This window comes from Sapajus apella, unplaced genomic scaffold (genome assembly GCF_009761245.1).
Source record: "Sapajus apella isolate SASKATOON/1434 unplaced genomic scaffold, GSC_monkey_1.0 scaffold32, whole genome shotgun sequence".
NCBI classification, from domain to species: domain Eukaryota; kingdom Metazoa; phylum Chordata; class Mammalia; order Primates; family Cebidae; genus Sapajus; species Sapajus apella.
In genome coordinates, this window is record NW_022436972.1 from 15,062,553 (window position 1) to 15,082,664 (window position 20,112).

General features: G+C 43.3%; 1 protein-coding gene across 1 annotated transcript in view; it reads right to left on the reverse strand.

The window, feature by feature from the left end:
- Positions 1 to 1,140: 1,140 nt before the first annotated feature.
- FAM124A (family with sequence similarity 124 member A) overlaps positions 1,141 to 20,112 on the reverse strand; it is a 57,242-nt gene continuing 38,270 nt past the window's right edge. The window contains exon 4 of the mRNA XM_032294570.1: positions 1,141 to 4,914. Within this exon, the coding sequence (XP_032150461.1) occupies positions 4,108 to 4,914 (807 nt within the window). The 3' untranslated portion in view covers positions 1,141 to 4,107. The remainder of the gene's footprint in view (positions 4,915 to 20,112) is intronic.

Consider the following 20,112-nt stretch of genomic DNA (forward strand, 5'->3'; position numbering starts at 1 on the left):
ATTCAGCTATTCTACTGCTCTCCTGAAATTCAGACCCAGGGATCCCTGGTCAGAACTGGTCACTGATACCAGTCTGAGGGTATGGGGAGGGAAAAGCTGTCCACAGCTGGTTTTATTGTCATTAAAAATCTCTTACAGGAATTCCATGAGTCTATTCATGTGCCTCTTGGCTGACAGTTTGGAGAACTAGTTCATCTACAGAAAGTAGAGAGACAGGCCAGGCGCGGTGTCTCATGCCTATAATCCCAGCACTTTGGGAGGCTGCAGCGGGAGGATGGTTAGAATCCAGGAGTTTGAGACCAGCCTGGGCAACATAGTGAGACTCTATCTCTGCAAAAAATAAAAAATTAATGGGGCATAGTGGTGTACCTGTAGTCCAAGCTACTCAGAAGGCTGAGGTGGGAGGATTGCTTGAGCCTGGGAGGTCAAGGCTACAGTGAGCCATGATTGTGCCACTGCACTCAGCCTGGGCGACAGTGATACACTGTCTCAAAAAAAAAAAAAAAAAAAAAAAGGGTGATAGGACGATACCTGTATTTCTCCTGATTTACTTGGGGCCACTGGGGCCAGGAGCTCATTCCAAGTAAACATACACACTAGGTGGTGCAGTCCAATACACTCCGCTGTGACTGTTCCCTGCCCTCAGACTCAGGGGCTCAAGGAGCAGCCGTATTAAAACCCAGTCTGTTCAAGCACACGCCAACCCTCCTATATCACAAAGTCTCTGCAGTGGCTCACCCACTGCTTCCACCAGTTCCTCTTATGCTCCTTTTAACCAGCTGAGGTGACCCAAGATGATTTCTGTAGGACTTGCCAGTCAGTTGGGAACAGACAGGGAATGATTTGTTCTTTAAAGCAGACACTAGGTGGTGTTTAGTGTCGGCCAAAGTAAGACTGTGAGCAGTAATTTGGGGATGGGGGGATCTTACTTGGAAAAGAGGCAAATAAGGGATGGGACGTAACTGGACCAGAGCACTTACCAACCTGCCCCCTTCCCTGGCAATGCTGGAGGAAGTGCACGACCAAGTAAACAAGAGACAGGGCTCCATTAAGTGACAATAACCCAGGGCTACAATCTAGACTTCTTACACTATAGTGCCTAATACATACAGAGAGAAATAATTTATGAGACAACCTAAATATTTTTCAACTGAACACATTTATTGAGCACCTGCTATGTGCCAGCAGCTTTCAGAAGGATAATACTTCAAACGAGTCAGGATCCTCCAGAGAATATTGGGAGCCCTTCTGGATGAGGAAGATGCTACTGGAATGGACAGAAGTGGAAGGGAAGGCTTTGGTAAATGTGTTCCTGTGATCCCTCCTCCGTGGAGTGACTGCCATTTCCCATACGGTCTGCAGTAGGCATCCTCTCCCTGCTCACCTGATGCTAGGGCAACATTTTGCATTTCTTCCTTTCAAATGGTGTCTATGATGTCCTTTGGGATCACTCAGTTTGGTAGATTGGACTGTGATGAGGGCAGGTCACTAGGAAAGGGTGGGGCCAGAGTGGCACTCTAAAGCAGTGCCAGGCCAGCATGTGAGCACACTGAAATAAGGACACTGATGAGGGAGGAGGCCAGAAGGAGCCAGCCCTCCGCTGTTAGTCCATTTGTTTTTGCCTCATTGACTTTTGCTACTGATGAACTGGCTTCCCTATTCACTGGAGGCGGCATCATCACCTCTGAATTATTTTTCTCCTTCTCCCTAATGTTTGCACGTGGCTTTTCATCATCAGCTATTGACTAGGAATCCCATTTATGGGCAGGAGGTGGAATGCTGGTGGCTTTCTGGCAATCAGCTTGGCAGAAAGAGGCTCCTTCCTGTTCTGAGCCTTGTGGTTCTGTAGTCATTAGTCTGACCTGAGTAGCCCATTTTCTTGGCATGACACACCACAGCAGCAGTGAGCGGGAGACAGAATTTTTCTTGACTGGAGCTGGGGATGTTAAATCAACCTCAGGCAGTAGCCTAGCTCAAGGGATAATAAACTATGACCCTTGGGCCAAATCTTACCCACTAGGTGGTGTTCTTGTAAATAAAGTTTTATTGGCCAGGCACGGTGGCTCACACCTACAATCCCAGCACTGGGAGGTGAGGTGGGTGGATCATGAGGTCAGGAGTTCGAGACCAGCCTGCCCAACATGGTGAAACCCCGTCTGTACTATAAATACAAAAAATTAGCTGAACATGGTGGCACACGCCTGTAATCCCAGCTACTCAGGAGGCTGAGGCAGGAGAACTGCTTGAACCCAGTAGGCAGAGGTCACAGTGAGCCGAGATTGCACCACTGCACTCCAGTCTGGGCAACAAAGCGAGACTCCATCTCAAATAAATAAATAAATAAAGTTTTATTGGAACTCAGCCACTCCTGTTCATTTACATATTACCCATGGCTGCTTACATACTACAGTGGCAGAGTGGAGCAGCTGCAACAGAGACCGTATGACTGGTAAAGCCTAAAATACTTCTTATCTAGCCCTTTTCAGAAAAAGTTTACCCCTGGTCCTGAATGAGGAGACTATATATGTTTTAAATTAGAGCAGAATATTACAACTCTGCATGTTAGAGAGTCCAGGATGCTTGGGGCAAGACCTAAGGCGCTCATTACCAGGATGGGAAAGACTTGAAGCTTCAGCTGAAGGCTGATGATGGGTAACTGCTGCCTGGAGGGCTGTGTTGGAAAGGGCTCTGAGGCTGTGTCTGGGCTGGTGTGGGCGTTTCCAGAGAGACGAACACTGTGCCATGATTAATTCAAGCAAGGAGCACCAGACTGGGAATTGAGCTTGGCAAACCCATGCTCTTCTTCCTCAAAGGTAAATAGTATCCAGGGACAGCTTGGCACTGCCCCCGATGCCAGCATTTGGCATTGCTGAGGTTGGAGCTGTAAACAAACATACCCTTACTGGGGTGAGAGGGAGGTGAGATTCAAATACCATTCACGCCGTGGCAGAAGCAGATAACAGGCAGGAAAAGCCAAGGTCGTTGGGCTCCAGCTCCGGCGTTAATTAAAGCTCCCATGCAGTCATGTGAGGCTGGCAGTGCACTGGTGTTTGTTCAGGAGAGTGTTTCATGTACAGTTTCCCGTTTCGGGGAGAATGGCATTATAAATCTGTGTGATCAAAATGCTGGTGAAAATGTTCCCAATCATTTAAAAACGAGAGACATAGGATGTGTGACCCAGCATGGTCACTGCAGAAAGCAGTATACAGTGTGGCTCCTGTCATTTTAATATAGCCCTTAGATTGTGGTTTTTGAAAGTTGAAGAATCTTAAGACTACCTACCCATGATGTTTAATGGCCTATAATTCTGTAATTGCAACAAATGACTCTTCCTCAGTGATCCAAATAAATTCAGGTAGTACAGTGGTCTTCTGAAGCCCCTCATCCGTTCCAGTGAATGTGCTGTTGAAAAGGTGTATGCAAATCTAGTTTCTGGAACTCACATATTTTAAATGCACCAAGAGTCTGTTACTCATGCTAAATCTTTATAAAATATATTAACCACTTTTGTATAAATCCAGATTTTCAGGTGTTGTGTGGCTTCAAAGTGAGGAATTATATATGTTTGATATGTTTACTTACCAAGCTGACTTTTTCCATCATAAGCAGTGCTTAAATATTCCTGGGGCCACTGTTCTCTGGTAATGTAAATATATGGAGAATCCAGTAAGGTGTGCATTACATTATTATGCAGTAATCCCTCATACAAGTCACTTAGTATCTCTCCCACATTCAACATTTTGGCCTTAATTGATTTTCCTTTACACCATGGAAAAATTGCCGAATTGGTTCTGGCTGACTAGGTCTTCTTTCATTTCAAATAATTATATAAACCATTTAAATTGTATAAACCCACTAAACCATATCTCAAATGCTGAATATTCAAAAAATATATTTTATCACTTAAGTTTGTTGAGAATTTATTTGCATAAAAATTCCAGTATTTTTCTGCTATGTCCCTAGAGACATACCACCCCCAGCTAAGGGTGGTAGGCAAATGTGTTACGGGCTCCTGGGAAATGGATCATGAAGAATTTGGTGCGCTCAGAGGCCAGAGGGGCCGTGGGGCCTGAGTTTGTGTGTTTCGAGAACACGAGCAGAGGACATTCAGATGTAGAATTCCTCCAGGTCATTATCCCCCCGGTCAGCCGACCCTACAGGTGATGGCATGTCTCCAACAGTCTGCTTGACTCTAGGGGCATCGCATGGGAGTTGCGGGGAGGAGTCTGTGATGGGGGAGGCGCTGGGAGCTGGGGGAGCAGCACTGGCTGTTGCTGACAAGCTGGAAGACCTTTTGGTGAAGAAAGGGAGGGAAGCCCAGGAGGTCTCTGTGGTCACCCTGCTGACAGTGGGCAGTGGTCCGTCCCTGGAGTCCTTGTGAGCTGCCCAGTGGCTGCTGCATCTTTCAGACGGGAGGGGTGTCTCCACTGTGCTGCAGAACCTACTGGGGGCAGAATATGCAGAGACCACAGACAGGTCCGAGGAGGACAGCCGCAGGCCCGTGTCCACATCTGTCTCCTGGGCCCCCTCTAGGTCATCAATGGAGAGGAGGTGGCCGTGCCTCCGTTCTGATGCCCTGTGCCCTGGGGCACCTGTGTTTGAAAACCACTGTGGTTCCGCTGAGGAGGCCAGGGAGGGGCCTCCCGTGGGCAAACAAAACAAGGACTTGCTTCTCTGGAAAGACCAGGGAGGGTTGGGGCTACTGTTGGCTCGTCTGGCAAATTCCTGCTGGTGCCCAGGAGGCAGGCCCGTTCGGATGGGCCCCGGGTGAGGACTGTCAAGTGGGGACTGCTGGCTGCTGCCAGGTGTATGGCTTAGTATAGCAGTGCTCGGTAAAGGAGTGGAATGACGTTTCTTCTCGGAGGAATGAAGTGTTCTGCCAGGTTTGGGAAACTTCTTGTGCACCCTTTGTGCCTGTGGGGGGAGAGGCAGATCACATTAGTGCAGGATGGGAATTGTTAAATGCATTAGGAAACACAGTTACCAATCACTGGAAGCTCCTGGCAATGTCATGGCAATAATGCATTACCAGAAATTTTGTTCTGCAATTTTTTTTTTATTTTGATGGAGTTTCACTCTTGTTGCCCAGGCTGGAGTGCAATGGTGCGATCTCAGCTCACCACGACCTCCGCCTCCTGGGTTCAAGTGATTCTCCTGTGTCAGCCTCCCGAGTAGCTGGGATTACAGGTGCATGCCACCATGCCCAGCTAATTTTTGTATTTTGTAATTTTTATAGTAGAGACGAGGTTTCGTCATATTGGTCAGGCTGGTCTCGAACTCCAGACCTCAGGTGATCCATCCACCTCGGCCTTCCAAAGTTCTGGGATTACAGGCATGAGCCACTGCACCTGGCCTTGTTCTGCAATCTCTAGAGCAAAGATAGAGGTAGCAGAGCTTTGAAGAGCACCAGACAGACTCTCAGTCTGAGGAGTCATCTCCAAGGCCAGGAGGAGATTCAGCTCCTTATCACCATACGGAATAATTTTTAAAGCACAAATGCCCGTGGTGCTCAACAAATTGGCAAAAAGAGCATGGGGCTGGCTAAGCAGGATAAAGGAGATAGGAATTATCACAAAATGTAAAAAGAATGCTTGCAGGGTTTGTTTCCTTCCAACCAAAGAACCACAATGAGCTCACCTGGTAGCCACGGGAACTGTTACTGATGAGAGGACATAAGTGATCAGGATGGGCTATGCACAAACAGTTTCAGAACAGATCCACATGGGATGTGATTCTAGTACATGCACGATAGCCAGGACACAATCTTAGAGTGGTCCATGGTTCCGGACAGTAAATACTCCATGAGTGAGGGGCTATCAGGAGGTTAGCATTTATCTATTGTTGCTAGAAACTACTGCTTCCTCTATATACTTTGACTTTCAGGAACTGTGTACAGGAAAGGGAGCTGCTGCCTACTGTCTGCTCCTGTTCCTGTGGCTCCTGCAGGGCTTGGATGAGCAGCTTTGCCCTGTTGTATCCCAGCCTGTCCTTCCGGTCCAGCAGCCCTCCCCAGCCCTCACTGTAGCTCACCAGTAACCTGTTTCTGTTGCGCAGAACTGGAGACCTCTCTTCCAATGCGCATTTGCACCTGGGGCTGCTTCTCTCAGCTTCTCTCTCTGGTCGGTGTCCAAGCCTACAGGCCAACCTTACTATGCAAGGTTTCAATTAAATAATAGGTTTGGGGACAGTGGGTCTGGCTTAACCCACTGTCTGATATATTATTAATAGTATCTGATTTACAAATTATATATTTATTATATATATTAATAGTATATATTAATAGTATCTGATTTACAAATCCCTGAAATGAGAAAAGGGTTCTGACTGGGTTATACTACAAAGGCTCTCTCCTGGAGGCACAGCCACCTCCTCTCCATTGATGACCTAGAGGGGGCCCAGGAGACAGATGTGGACACGGGCCTGCGGCTGTCCTCCTCGGACCTGTCTGTGGTCTCTGCATATTTTCTTAATCATTTGAATTTTGCTAAATAAGAGAGGAAACAGTCATGAGGCTATTTAGAAAAGAAGTCCTTGGGTATGGAGGTTGTTTCTGGTTGGGGGGGCAATGTTTATTAACTAAAATGGGTATCTTCTTTTTCCCAAAGGCCAATTCCCTTGGGTGCCCTACGTTATTTTCTTTCTTGATAAGTATGCATCACCTTGTTACTTCAATCTTCAAAGTCTTATTTGAGAACATGCGCTTTGTGAAAAATTCTGCAGTTCAAATCTGCCTGAAAAAGGAAGCTTCTGTGGTTATTGCTTTATGAGGAGCAAAAGGTCAAGGTTCCCATGCAAGGATTGCCAGGGGACATGTAAATCATCCCACTGTCAGGGAGCAGGGAACTGTTCAATTTGGCTTAAAATCAGGCATAACTGATGGAGGATGAAGATTCTGTAGTTTTGCAGAGATTTCCATGACTCTGCTTGTTTAACAGAAATCTACCTGTACTCTGTTTTATTTTTACCACATAATGAAGGTAGGAACCCAGACAAACCCTACATTCTGTTGCTCTGAAGAGAGGTGGTACCCGGTCTTTTTCACTGGAGGGTGCCCACATGCACAGTGGAGCTGCCTGCTGGGTGGGCGGAATTGCTGGGTGGGCGGAATTGGAGGCTGGCGTGGCACTGTGGATAATGGCAGGAATCCTGAGGGCAGCAGGAGGCAGGTGGCTGAGGAGCCTCCACATCCCTCCTGAGGCCTGGAGCTGATGTGCATGAAGGAGTTGCCTGGGCAGATCTGGTGGTATTCTCTGGCTCTGTCCAGTGGCAAAGAGGTCAGTTTCTAAAAGCGGGGTCTTGTTGGATTTAAAGACAACTAGCCTATGTGAAGGATGGAGCTACTTTATGTGCTCTTCCCCTGGTGGTGGATCCATCTCTGGCCTCTTGTGTGCTTGTCTGCTGACCAGAAACACTAGAGGCTGAGAGGGAGTTACTGCAGATATTTCCCGAGATTCCCACTCAGTGGACCTTTCCAGAGTGAAACAGGTGCCTGACTCCTCCTCACATGGAAGCCTCCCTCCTGGCTTTCAGCTTCTTAGGGGCTGCTCTCCTGAGCTGCTCCAAGTGACAGCAGCAATGTACCGCTTCTTTTCTCTTTGAAGCAGTGCAGGCTAGCTGCCTCCCTGGAATCCAGAAGCTCTCTTCTTTGCTATATAAGGAACTTTATCTAAGGAACAGAATAGCGTCAAATAAATTAATGTGCTTAAGGCAACCAGGAAATCTGGTTATGTCCCTAAAGTCACCAAAAGATTGGAATTCAGTAACTGATCCAAAAGTTTTTCCTGTACCTTTGAGTGTACGCAGTTTGCAGTTGGGGAAGTGAAGGGGTCTGTGGTGAGCTACTCAGCCAAAGCATCTTTTTCAAGGATCTGGGTGTCAAGAGGCTCATTCCCTGGCACATGGATAGAATCCTTTCTCTTTTTAAATTTTTTAATTTTTATAGGTTTAGGGAGTACAAGTGTAGTTTTCTTATGTGCAAATACTGCATAGTGATGAGGTCCGGGATTTTAGTGTACCCATCACCCAAACAGTGAACACCCAATAGATAATTTTTAGCCTTCATCCCCTTCCCTTCCCCTCCCCCTCTCCCACTTTGTGGAGGTGCCAGTGTCTCTTATTCCATTCCATATGTCCATTGTTTAGGTCTCACTTCTAAAGGAGAACCTGTGGTATTTGACTTTCTGCTTCTGAGTTATTTCACTAAGATAATGACCTCTAATTCTAACCATGTGGCTGTAAAAAATGTGATTTCATTCCTTTTTATAGTTAAGGAGTGTTCCATGGTATATATATCACATTTTTTTCCAGTTGTCCTCTGATGGATACTTAGGTTGATTCCATATCTTTGCTACTGTGGATAGTGCTGTGATAAACATACTAGTGCAGGTATCTTTTTGATAAGAATCTTTTCTTCTGAAATCACTAGTAAAGGTGATTCTGCCCCTCCCCCAGTAACTCTGGCAGAGTCTCATGATTTGTTCATGGGCACAGACTTCACCCTCAGCCTCACACTTCTTTCCCAGTAAGATCTCCTTTTGTTTTGTCTTCGGCAGAAACATGACCGGTGTGACAATGTCTGCTGTTTAAGGAGCCTGTGATGGCCACTTTAACACAGGGACTAATAAAATTTTGGGGCTATCTCAAGAAAATTGGGCAACAGGTTCACATTGAGAAATCAGTCTTGCTCTAAAGAAAAACACCATGTTTAGCTTCTCCTTTGGGTGATTTTTATACACTCACTAAGTATGCTGGCCATGGGCAAAACCTGTGTTGTCTTTTTGGAATGGTCAGTACAGGAAGAGGATTTTGATGAAAAGGGCAAAGTTTACTCTAAGAATGCACAAAGCCTGTACATGTTTTGTAAAATCAGTGACGTTTTTAGGTAGAAAGTTTGAAAGTTGTCAGAGAGATACTGAGCTAGGCAGGATGGCAGTTGAGCAAATGCTTGCTAGACTCATCTGCCTGCCTTCCTTTTCCCGTCGCCATTATGGAAGTATAAGCCTTTCTGGAAAATCATCAGTTATAGCAACATACCAATTCCATTATCTGCATAGAATGGCAGGTAGTCTAATTCAGGATAAAGTAAAAGTACTTATTCCCCAAAATTGGCAAAATGGCAGCAAAGTGATAATTAGCACCCTCAATAGCTTCCTGCCAAGAGTTACTTAGCCTCCTTAGCTTCACCCTGCATACCTCTTGAGTGATCCTTCTGAAAGCCAAACCTGAACAAGCCCTTTGGCAAAATCCACTCCTTGGCAAGTTCGACAAGACCCGGCCTACCCCTTCAGCCTTGTGTCTTTCTAGAATCCTAACCCATGTGCTCCAGCAGTTTACAACGACCATAAACACCTCATGCTCGTCTATATCTCTATGACTTTACACGGTGCCCCCAGTGTCTGTGCGCTTAGAGAACACCTGCCACCTCCAGACACAAAATTCAAGGTGCTGCTGTGAAGCCTCATTTGGCCTCTTCCCTTCATTTGGTGAACAACATGCACTCACTGCTCTTGGGCATATTCCTAGGAGTGGAAATGCTGGGCCACAGCATGAGCATGTTTGCAGCTTTAGTAGATACTGTCAGTTTTGCAAATTGGTTGCATCAATGTATAATTCTACCAGGAATTTATAAGTATTCCAGTAGCTCCACAACCTCACTAGCATTTGGCGTTGTAATTCTCTTTAATTTTGGCCATTCTAGTGGGAAATGGCATTTCATCATGTTGTTAATTTGCATTTCCCAGATGAGTGATGATATTGAGCATCTTATTAGATGTTTATGGGCTATTTAGGCATTCTCTTTTGAGACATTCCTGCTCTTTATGCATATTCTGGATTTAACTCCTTTCTTAGATATATGCATTGCAAAAGATATCATCAACCAGTTTGTGGCTTACCTTGTTTTCTTATTGGTGTCTTTTGAGGAACAGAAGTTCTTCTTAAAGTCATTTATCTTTTTGTCTTTAAGGCTAGTACTTATTGTGCTCTGGTTTATTTCTTTATTTCTTTAGCCATAGGGCCTCCTTCTGTTACCCAGGCTGGAGTGCAGTGGCATGATCATAGCTTACTGCAGCCTCAAACTGCTGGGCTCATGTGATCCTCCTGCTGCAGCTGCCCGAGCAGCTAGAGCTAAAGGCATGTGACACTATGCTCAGCCCATTTTTTTTTATGTTTTATTTTTTGTAGATAACAGGGTCTGGCTGTGTTTCCCAGGCTGGTCTTGAATTCCTAGCCTCAGGTGATCCTCCTGCCTTGGTCTCCCAAAGCACTAGGATTTCAGGCATGAGCCATCATGCCTGGCCCCTTGCTCTATTTTAAAAACTTTTTGCTACTGCAACCAGTAGCCATTGTGAACCAGACTCCTGAGGACTGTGGATGATCACAGGTAGGAGAGAAAATAAGCCACTCTTGATTAAGCCACGATTCGTCAGGTCCCTGTCATTCTCGGTTGAACCTGAACTTACAAATTACCTCAAAAAATAAGAGACATTGATATAATTAGAGGAACTGGGTTAACTGTTAAATCTTCACTTAGTGCTGTAAAGTTTTTAGGAACTGGGTTGCTTGATCTCTGACCCTGCAATTATGTGTTTAAACAAATGTTCAGTTTTGTACATAGCAAGCACTCAATATAATTCTGAATGAATAAATACAAAAATACATGTGAGATACAAATACATACCTTATAAAATAACTTAATATAAGGTAATTTTAAGGTACTTATACATATGTAAGCATATATAATTCATAAATACCAACAGATATTATTTGATTATAACAGGAAAAAAGTTATGAGGACTCTGATATTTCTGGGGAAAGCAGTAGCAATACCTAATGATAAAGAGCAACTTTTCAAATAAAAAAATATCTGAGGGGTTGCCTCAGGGACCAGCTTTGTTCAATACAGGTTGAGTATCCCTAATCCCAAAATCCGAAATCCAAAATACTTCAAAATCTGAAACCTTTTGAGTGCTGACATGATGCTCAAAGGAATGCTCATCGAAGCATTTTGGATTCTGGATTTCTAATGCCCAAGTGGTAAGTATAATGCAAATATTCCAAATTCCAAAAAAATCTGAAATCTCGATCACTTCTGATCCCAAGTATTTCAGAGAAAGGATACTCAACCTGTATCAGTAGTGACTCAGGAAGATGTGGCAAGGATCACAGGAGATACTATTAATAAAAAGGGCTGGGCACCTAGGAGTTCTAGGAAACAACCCGGATATTGATCTGATATATATTAAAAAGCTATTCACTTATGAACAACGGAGAAAGTCAAGGTGATATCTAAGGACTCAGAGCTGACGCCAACAAATCTAATGACAGAATCTGTAAAACTGAAAGAATATTGTGCCCAGGTGCAAGCTTTCTCTTTGTATAAGTTCTTCATCTTTCCTTGATACTTATTTTTGGTGTAATTTGTGAATTACCCTGCTCATTGGCTGTAAAACACAGAAGTAGACAGAACTGATTTTTATATTAAAGGATCATCAGAGTTTCATTATCATTGATTTTAAGAAATTCCAAAAGAGAAATATCCTGTGACATAGTTCAGTGACCAGGAGGAGCTGACAGAAATGATTAACAGTAACTTAGATTAAAAAATCCCATTCTTACTTTATTTGAACAACAATCAAGAGATAGAGTATTTTGTTTTTCAATTAACCAGATAATTTATTCAATTCTCCAATTTAATTTTCTATTGCACTGAGGGTATAATGCTAGCTCATGGGACTGAACTTTAGCTAATTACTGCATTCTAGCCCAGAGGGTTATTCAAGTTAAAAAGAAAATAAGCCAACTCAGTAGTACACACCTGTAGTCCCAGCTACTCAGGAGGCTGAGGTAGAAGGATCGCTTAAGCCCAGGAGTTTGAGACCAGCCTGGACAACATAGCAAGAATCCATCTCATTAAAAGAAAAATGACATGCATATGTGTATATTTGGGAGCCTGACTGGAATCTTGGAGATTCAGTTTAATCCCAGGTTTCTCTAGCTGAACACAAGTGACATTTTTAGCTGAATAGCTCCTTGTTGGGAGAGCTGTCCTGTGAGGATATTTAACTGCATCCCTGGCCTCTATCCACTAGAAGCCAATAGCACCCTGGCCACCTCCCAGTTGTGACAACCAAAAATGCCTCAGGACACTGCCAAATGTCCTCTGGTGGAGGAGCGATGCCAAGTGCCCCTAGGTGAGAATCATTGCTAAACTTTTGTGTTATGAAAACATAATGTCATTGCATAAACCTGAGGGTCTAAGTTCTCTGGGAATGTCTCCCTATCATTTTTTGAATTAAATTTTTATTTTAATAAACTGATATGTAAACAGTTTTAAAAACAAAGTATGTTATAAAAAGCTTACAAAGTGGGGGGAGAAAGAGATTTTACCCTTATCCAAGTCTTATTTCTTAGAGTACTGCTGTCTATAGAACTCTGTGCAATAATGTTTAATATCTGTGCTGTCTGATATGGCAGCCACTAGCCTGCCAGTTCTCCCCAGAGAGGACTCCCTCAGCCTCCTGCCTGGCAGGTGTTAGGAACCTGGCAATACCGGAAGTACAATACAGAACTGCACTTCTTTCTCCTGGGCTTGGTACAGAACTCCCACCCTTGACTGTGCTTGGTGTCCTGTGGTCTAGGTCCATTGCACTGGTCCACCTTTCCAGAGAGTAAGCTTTGTCCTGATGGGAAGGGAAGAGGTACTTGATCTGGGGGTTCAACTGCTGTGTGTGGGTGTATATCATAAAGCTTTATTTACAAAAATAGGTGGTGGGCCAGATTTGGCCTGTCTTTAATTTGTTGTTCCTGGTCAGTTGCTTTCTGTACAAACTTCTAAACCAAGTTTCCCACTCTCTCATCTAGGCATAGACACTGCCTCTTTCCCTTTCAGCCTGGCCATCTCCCTCCTGCTCCTTTCTTAGGGCCCAGGCCTACAGCATCAAGTCTTGGCCATTTAGTGGCTCAGAAGGATAAAGACAAGAGACAATCGGTGAGGGCAGGAGGGGAGTGTGGTTTAGGGACTCTTGATTTGGTAGGGAGCAGAGGGGAGGTGTGCTCCCAAAGCCAACCTACTGACCTCATGTGCCCCCAACTTCCTTGTAAGAAGGTAGGGGGAAAAGGATATTCTGGTTTTGCTGTATTGGGCCACCCAGCATGCCTTGAAGAGGGAAGTGGCTGTTCTCACAGCTGGAGCTTCTCTGAACTTTAAGTGTGAGATACTTATCACCATTTTTGCTTTTTCGCCTGGACTCCAATCACTAATTCAGGGAAAACTGAGCCCCTACTACTTCACATAATAAAAACTGATTACAGGCCAGGCGCAGTGGCTCACACCTGTAATTCCAGCACTTTGGGAGGCCAAGGCAGGTGGATCACAAGGTCAGGAGTTCAAGACCAGCCTGGCTAAGATGGTGAAATGCTGTCTCTGATAAAAATACAAAAATTAGCCAGGTGTGGTGGCGGATGCTTGTAATCCCAGCTACTCAGGAGGCTGAGGCAGGAGAATCACTTGAACCCTGGAGGTGGAGGTTGCAGTGAGCCGAGATCGCGCCACTGCACTCTAGCCTGGGCGACAGAGCAAGACTCTGTCTCAAAAAAAAAAAAAAAAAAAAAAAATTTACAAAAACTCAAAAGCAGTGCTATTGCAAGGCTGAGCTAGCTGACCATATTGGAGAAGGATCCACACCTAAACTGTGGTTAACACCAGTGAGTTAGGTGTCCTCAACACCTTCACAACCTTCCACTGGACTTGGGCAGGTTATATTACTGCCCAGACTGCAGCTGGCCATCACAGTCCCCACCTAAGCATCCTCCACCCTGGCCACCTATACCATCATTAGAATCAGCGAATACAAGTATTTGCCAGGAAGGATACTGGCAGAGTCTTCGAGGCTGAGATTGTCATGAAGTCATGCCAAGAGGAACAGAAATGAGAGCAGAATTTATTGTATTATGTGGGCCAGTACTTTGCAATCCTGTTACACATAAGAATCACACAGGAAGCTTTAAAAAGAAAAAAAAAAACCAAAACCCTCTCCAGAGCAACTGAAACAGAATCTCTGGGGTGGTTCCCAGTCATCAGTTGAAAAGCTCCCCAGGTGATTTGAATTAATGTGCAGCCAGACCAAGGCCAACTTCCCAATTTACCCTTCTGCCTAGCCGGCTTGACTTCTCTTGTTCTGGGGCCTTCTCTATTTTTATGGCTACTGAAATTATTTTATTCTGAATGACCTTATATTTTCATGACTATTTACTCTTCAAAATTTAAAAACCCTCCTTTTTACTCTCTGTGAACTAAACTCTTACAACCTCCCAGCTCCAAAAATCTGTGATTCTGGAAAGCTGTAAAAATGGAGACCTAGAAAAATCGTGCTCGTAAAATATGTGGTGAGAAAGCCAGCCGGAGAGGTGGCGCCGGCATGCAGGAGCGTTCCTTCCCTTTTGTCTTATCCCCTAGGATGGTAACTCCTTTAGCATTCATGTTTCCCCCCTTTGTATACAATTATCTTGGCTAAAGTATGCTGAACTTGTCCTTTCAATTAACCTCTGTCTGGAACATGATATGAATAATGGAAATGCCGGAGAACGAGTTTCCACTGCCACATTCCCCTCTCAATAAATTTTTATTTTGTTCTTATCTGCAAATCTGTTTAAATAACAAAACTTGCTTTTTAGCCTTGAATCCTCATCAGTTCCATCCATTTCTATGGCTTACATAAGTTTGCTCTTACAGTATTATCTGTTAGCTCACTCAAAACAGATAACTATTGAATATATTTGTAAGGCTCATGCCAAAAACACAGGCTGCCTCTATCAGAAGAGATCAACTAACCACCCACAGAACAAAGACCCAGGCTGAACAAACAAACGGTCCATCCAGCCTTCCTCAGAATACGTCATGGGCGTTGTAGATTCTAAAGAGTAACTATAGGTCTAATCTTTTCCATAAATCTGCGTAAGGGGGGAGAAGGTTGATTGTTGAGATTAGCCTTGTACTAACAATACCTCTTCTCAGCAAATAGAATTTAGGACAGCATCTCGGAGTTCCATGGGTTAGTAGGATACGTGACAAGAACAGGTCAAGAACTTGCTGTGGTTATTCTATTAACTGCAAAGCAGCAGTCCGTAGGTGCTCTCCCGGCCAGAATTCTGTGTGGGCTTTCTTGAGTAGTAAAAAGCAATTAAGAACGTTATAAATTTTTTTAAAAATCCCATCTTTGAAGTGCATAGTATTTAAGATACAAATGCAGAAACAGAAGGACGTAAAGATGGGGCAACTTGATCGTTGTTTAAAGAATATGTCCATTAACTAAGCATAAGCATTTTCACCAGAGACAAGATGGGATGAAAATACATTGTAAAGAACAAGTTATGTCAAGTTTGCATTTTCAGATATGGCAACAACCTCATATATAGTCAGTGAGCTATTTGCCTGAAGAAGTACCAGCCTCCTAAACTGCTGGGAACCCTAAGGCTAGAGGATGATCTGGGCCTGGGGTCTCTGATTCAGACTGGGCCCACACTGGAGTTGCGAAGGGCCTTGAGAGAGACAGTCCAGAACCCCATGTCCACAGGATCTGGGGGAACCCAGAGTAAACAGGTCGTCTTCAGGAACACTGTGGATGAGAACCGGTCTCCAGAAATGTCTCACTGATTCTAAACTCACCCAGGACAGTAGCTGTACCTGAAGCAGTCCCGGCTGGGATTAAACTAACCCTCCATTAGTTACTTAGGGTAGGGGTTTATATAATCAGATGAAATTCTGGAATATCAAGGTAGGTTTTCTGATCTGCTTTTGGGCACAGAAAAAAATCAAAAACAAAAAACTTTTAAAAATTAGCATTTAATTAATCAAAGTTACCAATTTCGAGCTCAATTTTCCCTTAAACTGATTGAGTTCAACTTACAAATCTTACTCTACTAATAAGTCTAGCAAATGTTAACAATTATTTTTTAAAAGGGCTTTGTAGCTTAATTTCCTTTAACATCTTAAACTTCATTTATACGTTTAATTTATTGATTTTCTTTTTAAGTAGTTCATTGGTCTCATTAATAAATAAAATTTTAAAGTACTTAAGTGACTCTTGTAAATCTGATCAATTCAACATATAAACATGGTGACAGTTAGATCCTAACTGTTTCAATGTTACAAATTTACTAAAACTTTGCTGTCATATCCCACAACTTAAAAGTACAAATCTAAATAAATTCTAAACTACATTTTAAACTGGAATCACAAGGTTGACCTCTTGTCTTAATAGGTCAAATTCTCCAAAACACAACAAATTCTTAAAATACCAAACATGAGCAAATTGTTTTCTGAGCTACCACAAAATGTTAATATCATGTATTTTTACTGTATTATTTATATTAATTCTAAATTTCTCTGGGATTAAGTGTCCATTAAGGAGGTAATTATATCACCCAACAGTTTGGTATTGCTTTCCTAGCTGACTGAGGTTGCACACAGACAGCAATTCTGGCCAGGGGGTATCCCAACAAGGAAGGACACACAGCAGCCTCTTTTATGGTTTCTGTAACATGGATTCAGAACAGAAAAGGGCTGTGCACACAGCCCATCTCACTGCACTGGACTCAGATTGCGGCTGACTTCCATCGTGGCTTCATTGGTTCTGCACGTCTTTGTTTCTCCTAAGATGCTTACACCTTGCTCAGTTGGATTCTGCCTCTCTCTTGAGGCTTTGATGCCTCTGTAGCCCTCTGATAATGTGGTGTTCCTGAGTTAATGGAAGAGAGGAGCTGGTTGAACCTGGAAGCCCCAGATGTTTGAAATGTCCTATTTGAGAATGATACTAAAGGAGCAACCCCAAACCAGCCAGGCAACTGAAGAGAGAAGCAGGTTTAGGAAAGAAAGCCATTAAAGGTCCTCATAACTTGGCAATCAACACCATTAGACTTAAGTGGATCTTGGAAAGCAATCTGCTTTATTGGCATCTGGGCCCTACAACATGGTGTCCTCTTGTGCCCATGCATAGGCCTGAGGTCCCATTTGTACCTGTTCAGGCTATAGGACCCTGATCCTGTCATCTCAGTGACTGGGCCTGGGTAGACACCTGACCTAATGAAAAGCAACTAAAAGACTGAACTGAGCCAACTGGATTCCCCTCTCCTAGTAGTGTGAGTTGACTTTCACCCATTTCTTCTAGTGAAAAGGAGATTAAAGATCTCTTTTTGTTTTTTAAAAAATATGACATTAAGAGAAGGTTATACAATTATTTCTTCACTCAATAATGACCAAGTTCTGGAAACTTCCTCCTTGGTCCTGTTATTTCTTCAACTGTTCTCATTACTCCTTTCCATTGCCCTTTCAAAGGAAAGAGGTCAGAACTGACTTTGTCCCCTGAGACTGTTTTGTTTGTCAAGGACAGAACTCACGCTAAGAAGAGAGATTTAATGACCTGAGGAGATGCCCAGAACTGCAGGAAAGCAGCTGGGGCACACGATAAGTGGATAAGTGGAGCCAAGGGTTCTGAGGCAACAGGGCCCATTCTTTCCCTTCTCTGGCCTTCCCTCTGCAGGTCAGCAGCCATCCTGTCACTCAAGGCAGGATGGCTTTCTGTCCCTGGTGGAAAACACAGCTGCTGACCACTCCCCAAGCTTTACATGGAAGAGTCAACTTTTCTTTACCAATTCCAATCCCCAGTCCCTCGTGACATATTGACCCACTGACTGCAGCTAGTGAGGTGGGACTGGGTTGTTCTAACATGGCACTTAAGTGTGAATGGGGTAGGAGGCTCTCAGTAAAGCAGTACTGAAAAGGGAACATTTTAGTTGGCCACAATATGGAGCTGACCAGTGCTGAATATTAAGAGAAGGGCAGCTTAACCCTTATACTCAGATCATCGCTTAGGTGGTTCAGGAATAGCTGTTTCTCTTAAAACAGCTAGCTTACATTTCTCATTTACATTGTTCAAAATGAATCAGAAAAAGAGAAAACTTTTAGAAAAAAAATCTTATTTACATGAAAGCTATATGACAAGAAATGTATAAAACTTAATTTCTTGGAAATTTATGGGAAATGAGCAGATAGCAATAGCCTAAAGATTTAGGTGTGACTTCAACCTGGCAGTTCTAGGCATTTTCTTTGCTTCTCAATTTCAGGAAGTTATTATTGTCTCTTGAGGCCCAGAAAAATCTATTGGCAATTTCCTATGAGTATTTCAGACAAGCAGTACACTAGGATCAGACTAAAATGACATACATTTAAAAGAATTTTAATTCCTATATATATTTTGTATAATATATAACGTAAAAGCAAGGGAAAACATATGAAAACAAACGTCATTTCTTCCACAGGAGGTTTATCTACATGCTTCCAGAAGTTTTTGATTTGGGTTACTAGTGAATCTTAGCATGTGTGAGGACAATAAGTGCTTGACTCAAGTAACTAAAAATCTTTAGGCTTTGAAGGTTTAATAAACAGTGATTTGAGAAACAGAATCAGCCTTCTAAATTTTAAAAAGCAGGTTGAACCCATTTCCCCCCACTGGCTCTCCTGATACACTATATAATTTTTATTACATCAATTGTTCATTGTCTGCCTGCCCCTGCTAGAATATAATTTCATGAGGGCAGGGACTTCTGTGTTGTTTACTGATGTATTCTGAGCTCACAGAGCCTGGCACGGAGCAGGCACCCAATAAATTGGCTGAATGGACAACTGGTTAAATTTAGGCATGACATAAATTCCTCCTGACCTAAAGATTACAGGTCTTTGTTGATGCCAACAACTGCCATAAGGATTAATGACAGTAGCAGATGCTGTGGCAGGACTTTTCTTAGTCCCGAGTGTCACTACGAGGGCAGTGGTGCGTGGTGGAAGCCTGAGGGCTCTGTGTGAGCAGAGGCCAAGGAACATGGCTATGCAGGAGGCAGGCCCCCCTTCCCAAATAGGTGGCCTTGTCTTTCAGGATGATAATTCTCAAGCTTCCTGCCCTTGCCACTTCCATTCTGACTTAGAGGCATTTTTACGATTGCTATAAACTTGCGGTGTTGTTACTGATAAGTCATCAGTTTTTGTGGCTCATAATGGGCCCCATCACCTTCTAAAATCTAGTTGTCAAGTTCTGCCATAAACAAACACCTGCAGATGCATCATCAGAGCATTACTGAGTCCCTGCTAACTGACGTGGCTTTGGGGTTGGACGAGTGGATTCTTGGTCACTAACGCACATTAAAAGTACAATTTTACAAAGGTGGTTTCAAAGAAAAAAGGAAAAGAGTACAACTTAGGTACTTACTTTAGGAGTACAGAGACACTGTGTTTGTCTTATATTTTACCTAGCAGATAGCCTTTACATATTCTAAATAAAAATCTGGCAATGTTTATTTAGTGGCCTCCACTGGTGAAAGCCCCCCAAAACTATCCCCTAAAAATGGCTGAGAATGTGTGCACTTTTCTCCAATGTTTATTATAAAACTTTCAAACATCCAAAAGTGTTAAAGAGCAACATCCCTATACCTACCACTTAAAGTTATTTTATTTTTAAAATCTACATATGTACATATATTATCATCTATACAGGTATACATATATGTATGAGAATATATATATAATATAATCTGTAGAGTTTTCTGGTGAGCCGCTTGAAAGTAATTTGTGGCATCTTCTGGAATTATTTCTATAAATCCCACATATGTGACTGAGATGGGCACGTGTTTACATCAGCCAACCAAGCATCTTGAATTCCTATCTCAGTAGGAAGGTGATTTATTTTGTGATCTGAAAGGAGGCCCTTGATGTTGGAGAGGCTCTGGGCAGCCACCAAATTCAGCTAATGGTGAGCTACCTCTGTGCATTTGAATCCTTAGTGGTTTATGCGCTCTGATGATGGTGGTGGTGGCAGCGGCGGTGGTGATAATAACAGCAGCAGCTAATTCTTAACAGTCCGTACTGTGCGCCAGGATTTACCGTTCTAAATTCTTTCCCTATATTTTGCTCATTTCATCCCATAACCATGTGGCCTTGACTGTGTTGACTTAGGCACACAGGAACTACCCAGAAGTCCCTGCCCTTGTATAGGGACTTGTATTGTATACAAGTAGCATTGTATAGGGTTGGGTATGAGGTGTAAATGCACAAGTGGCCATTTC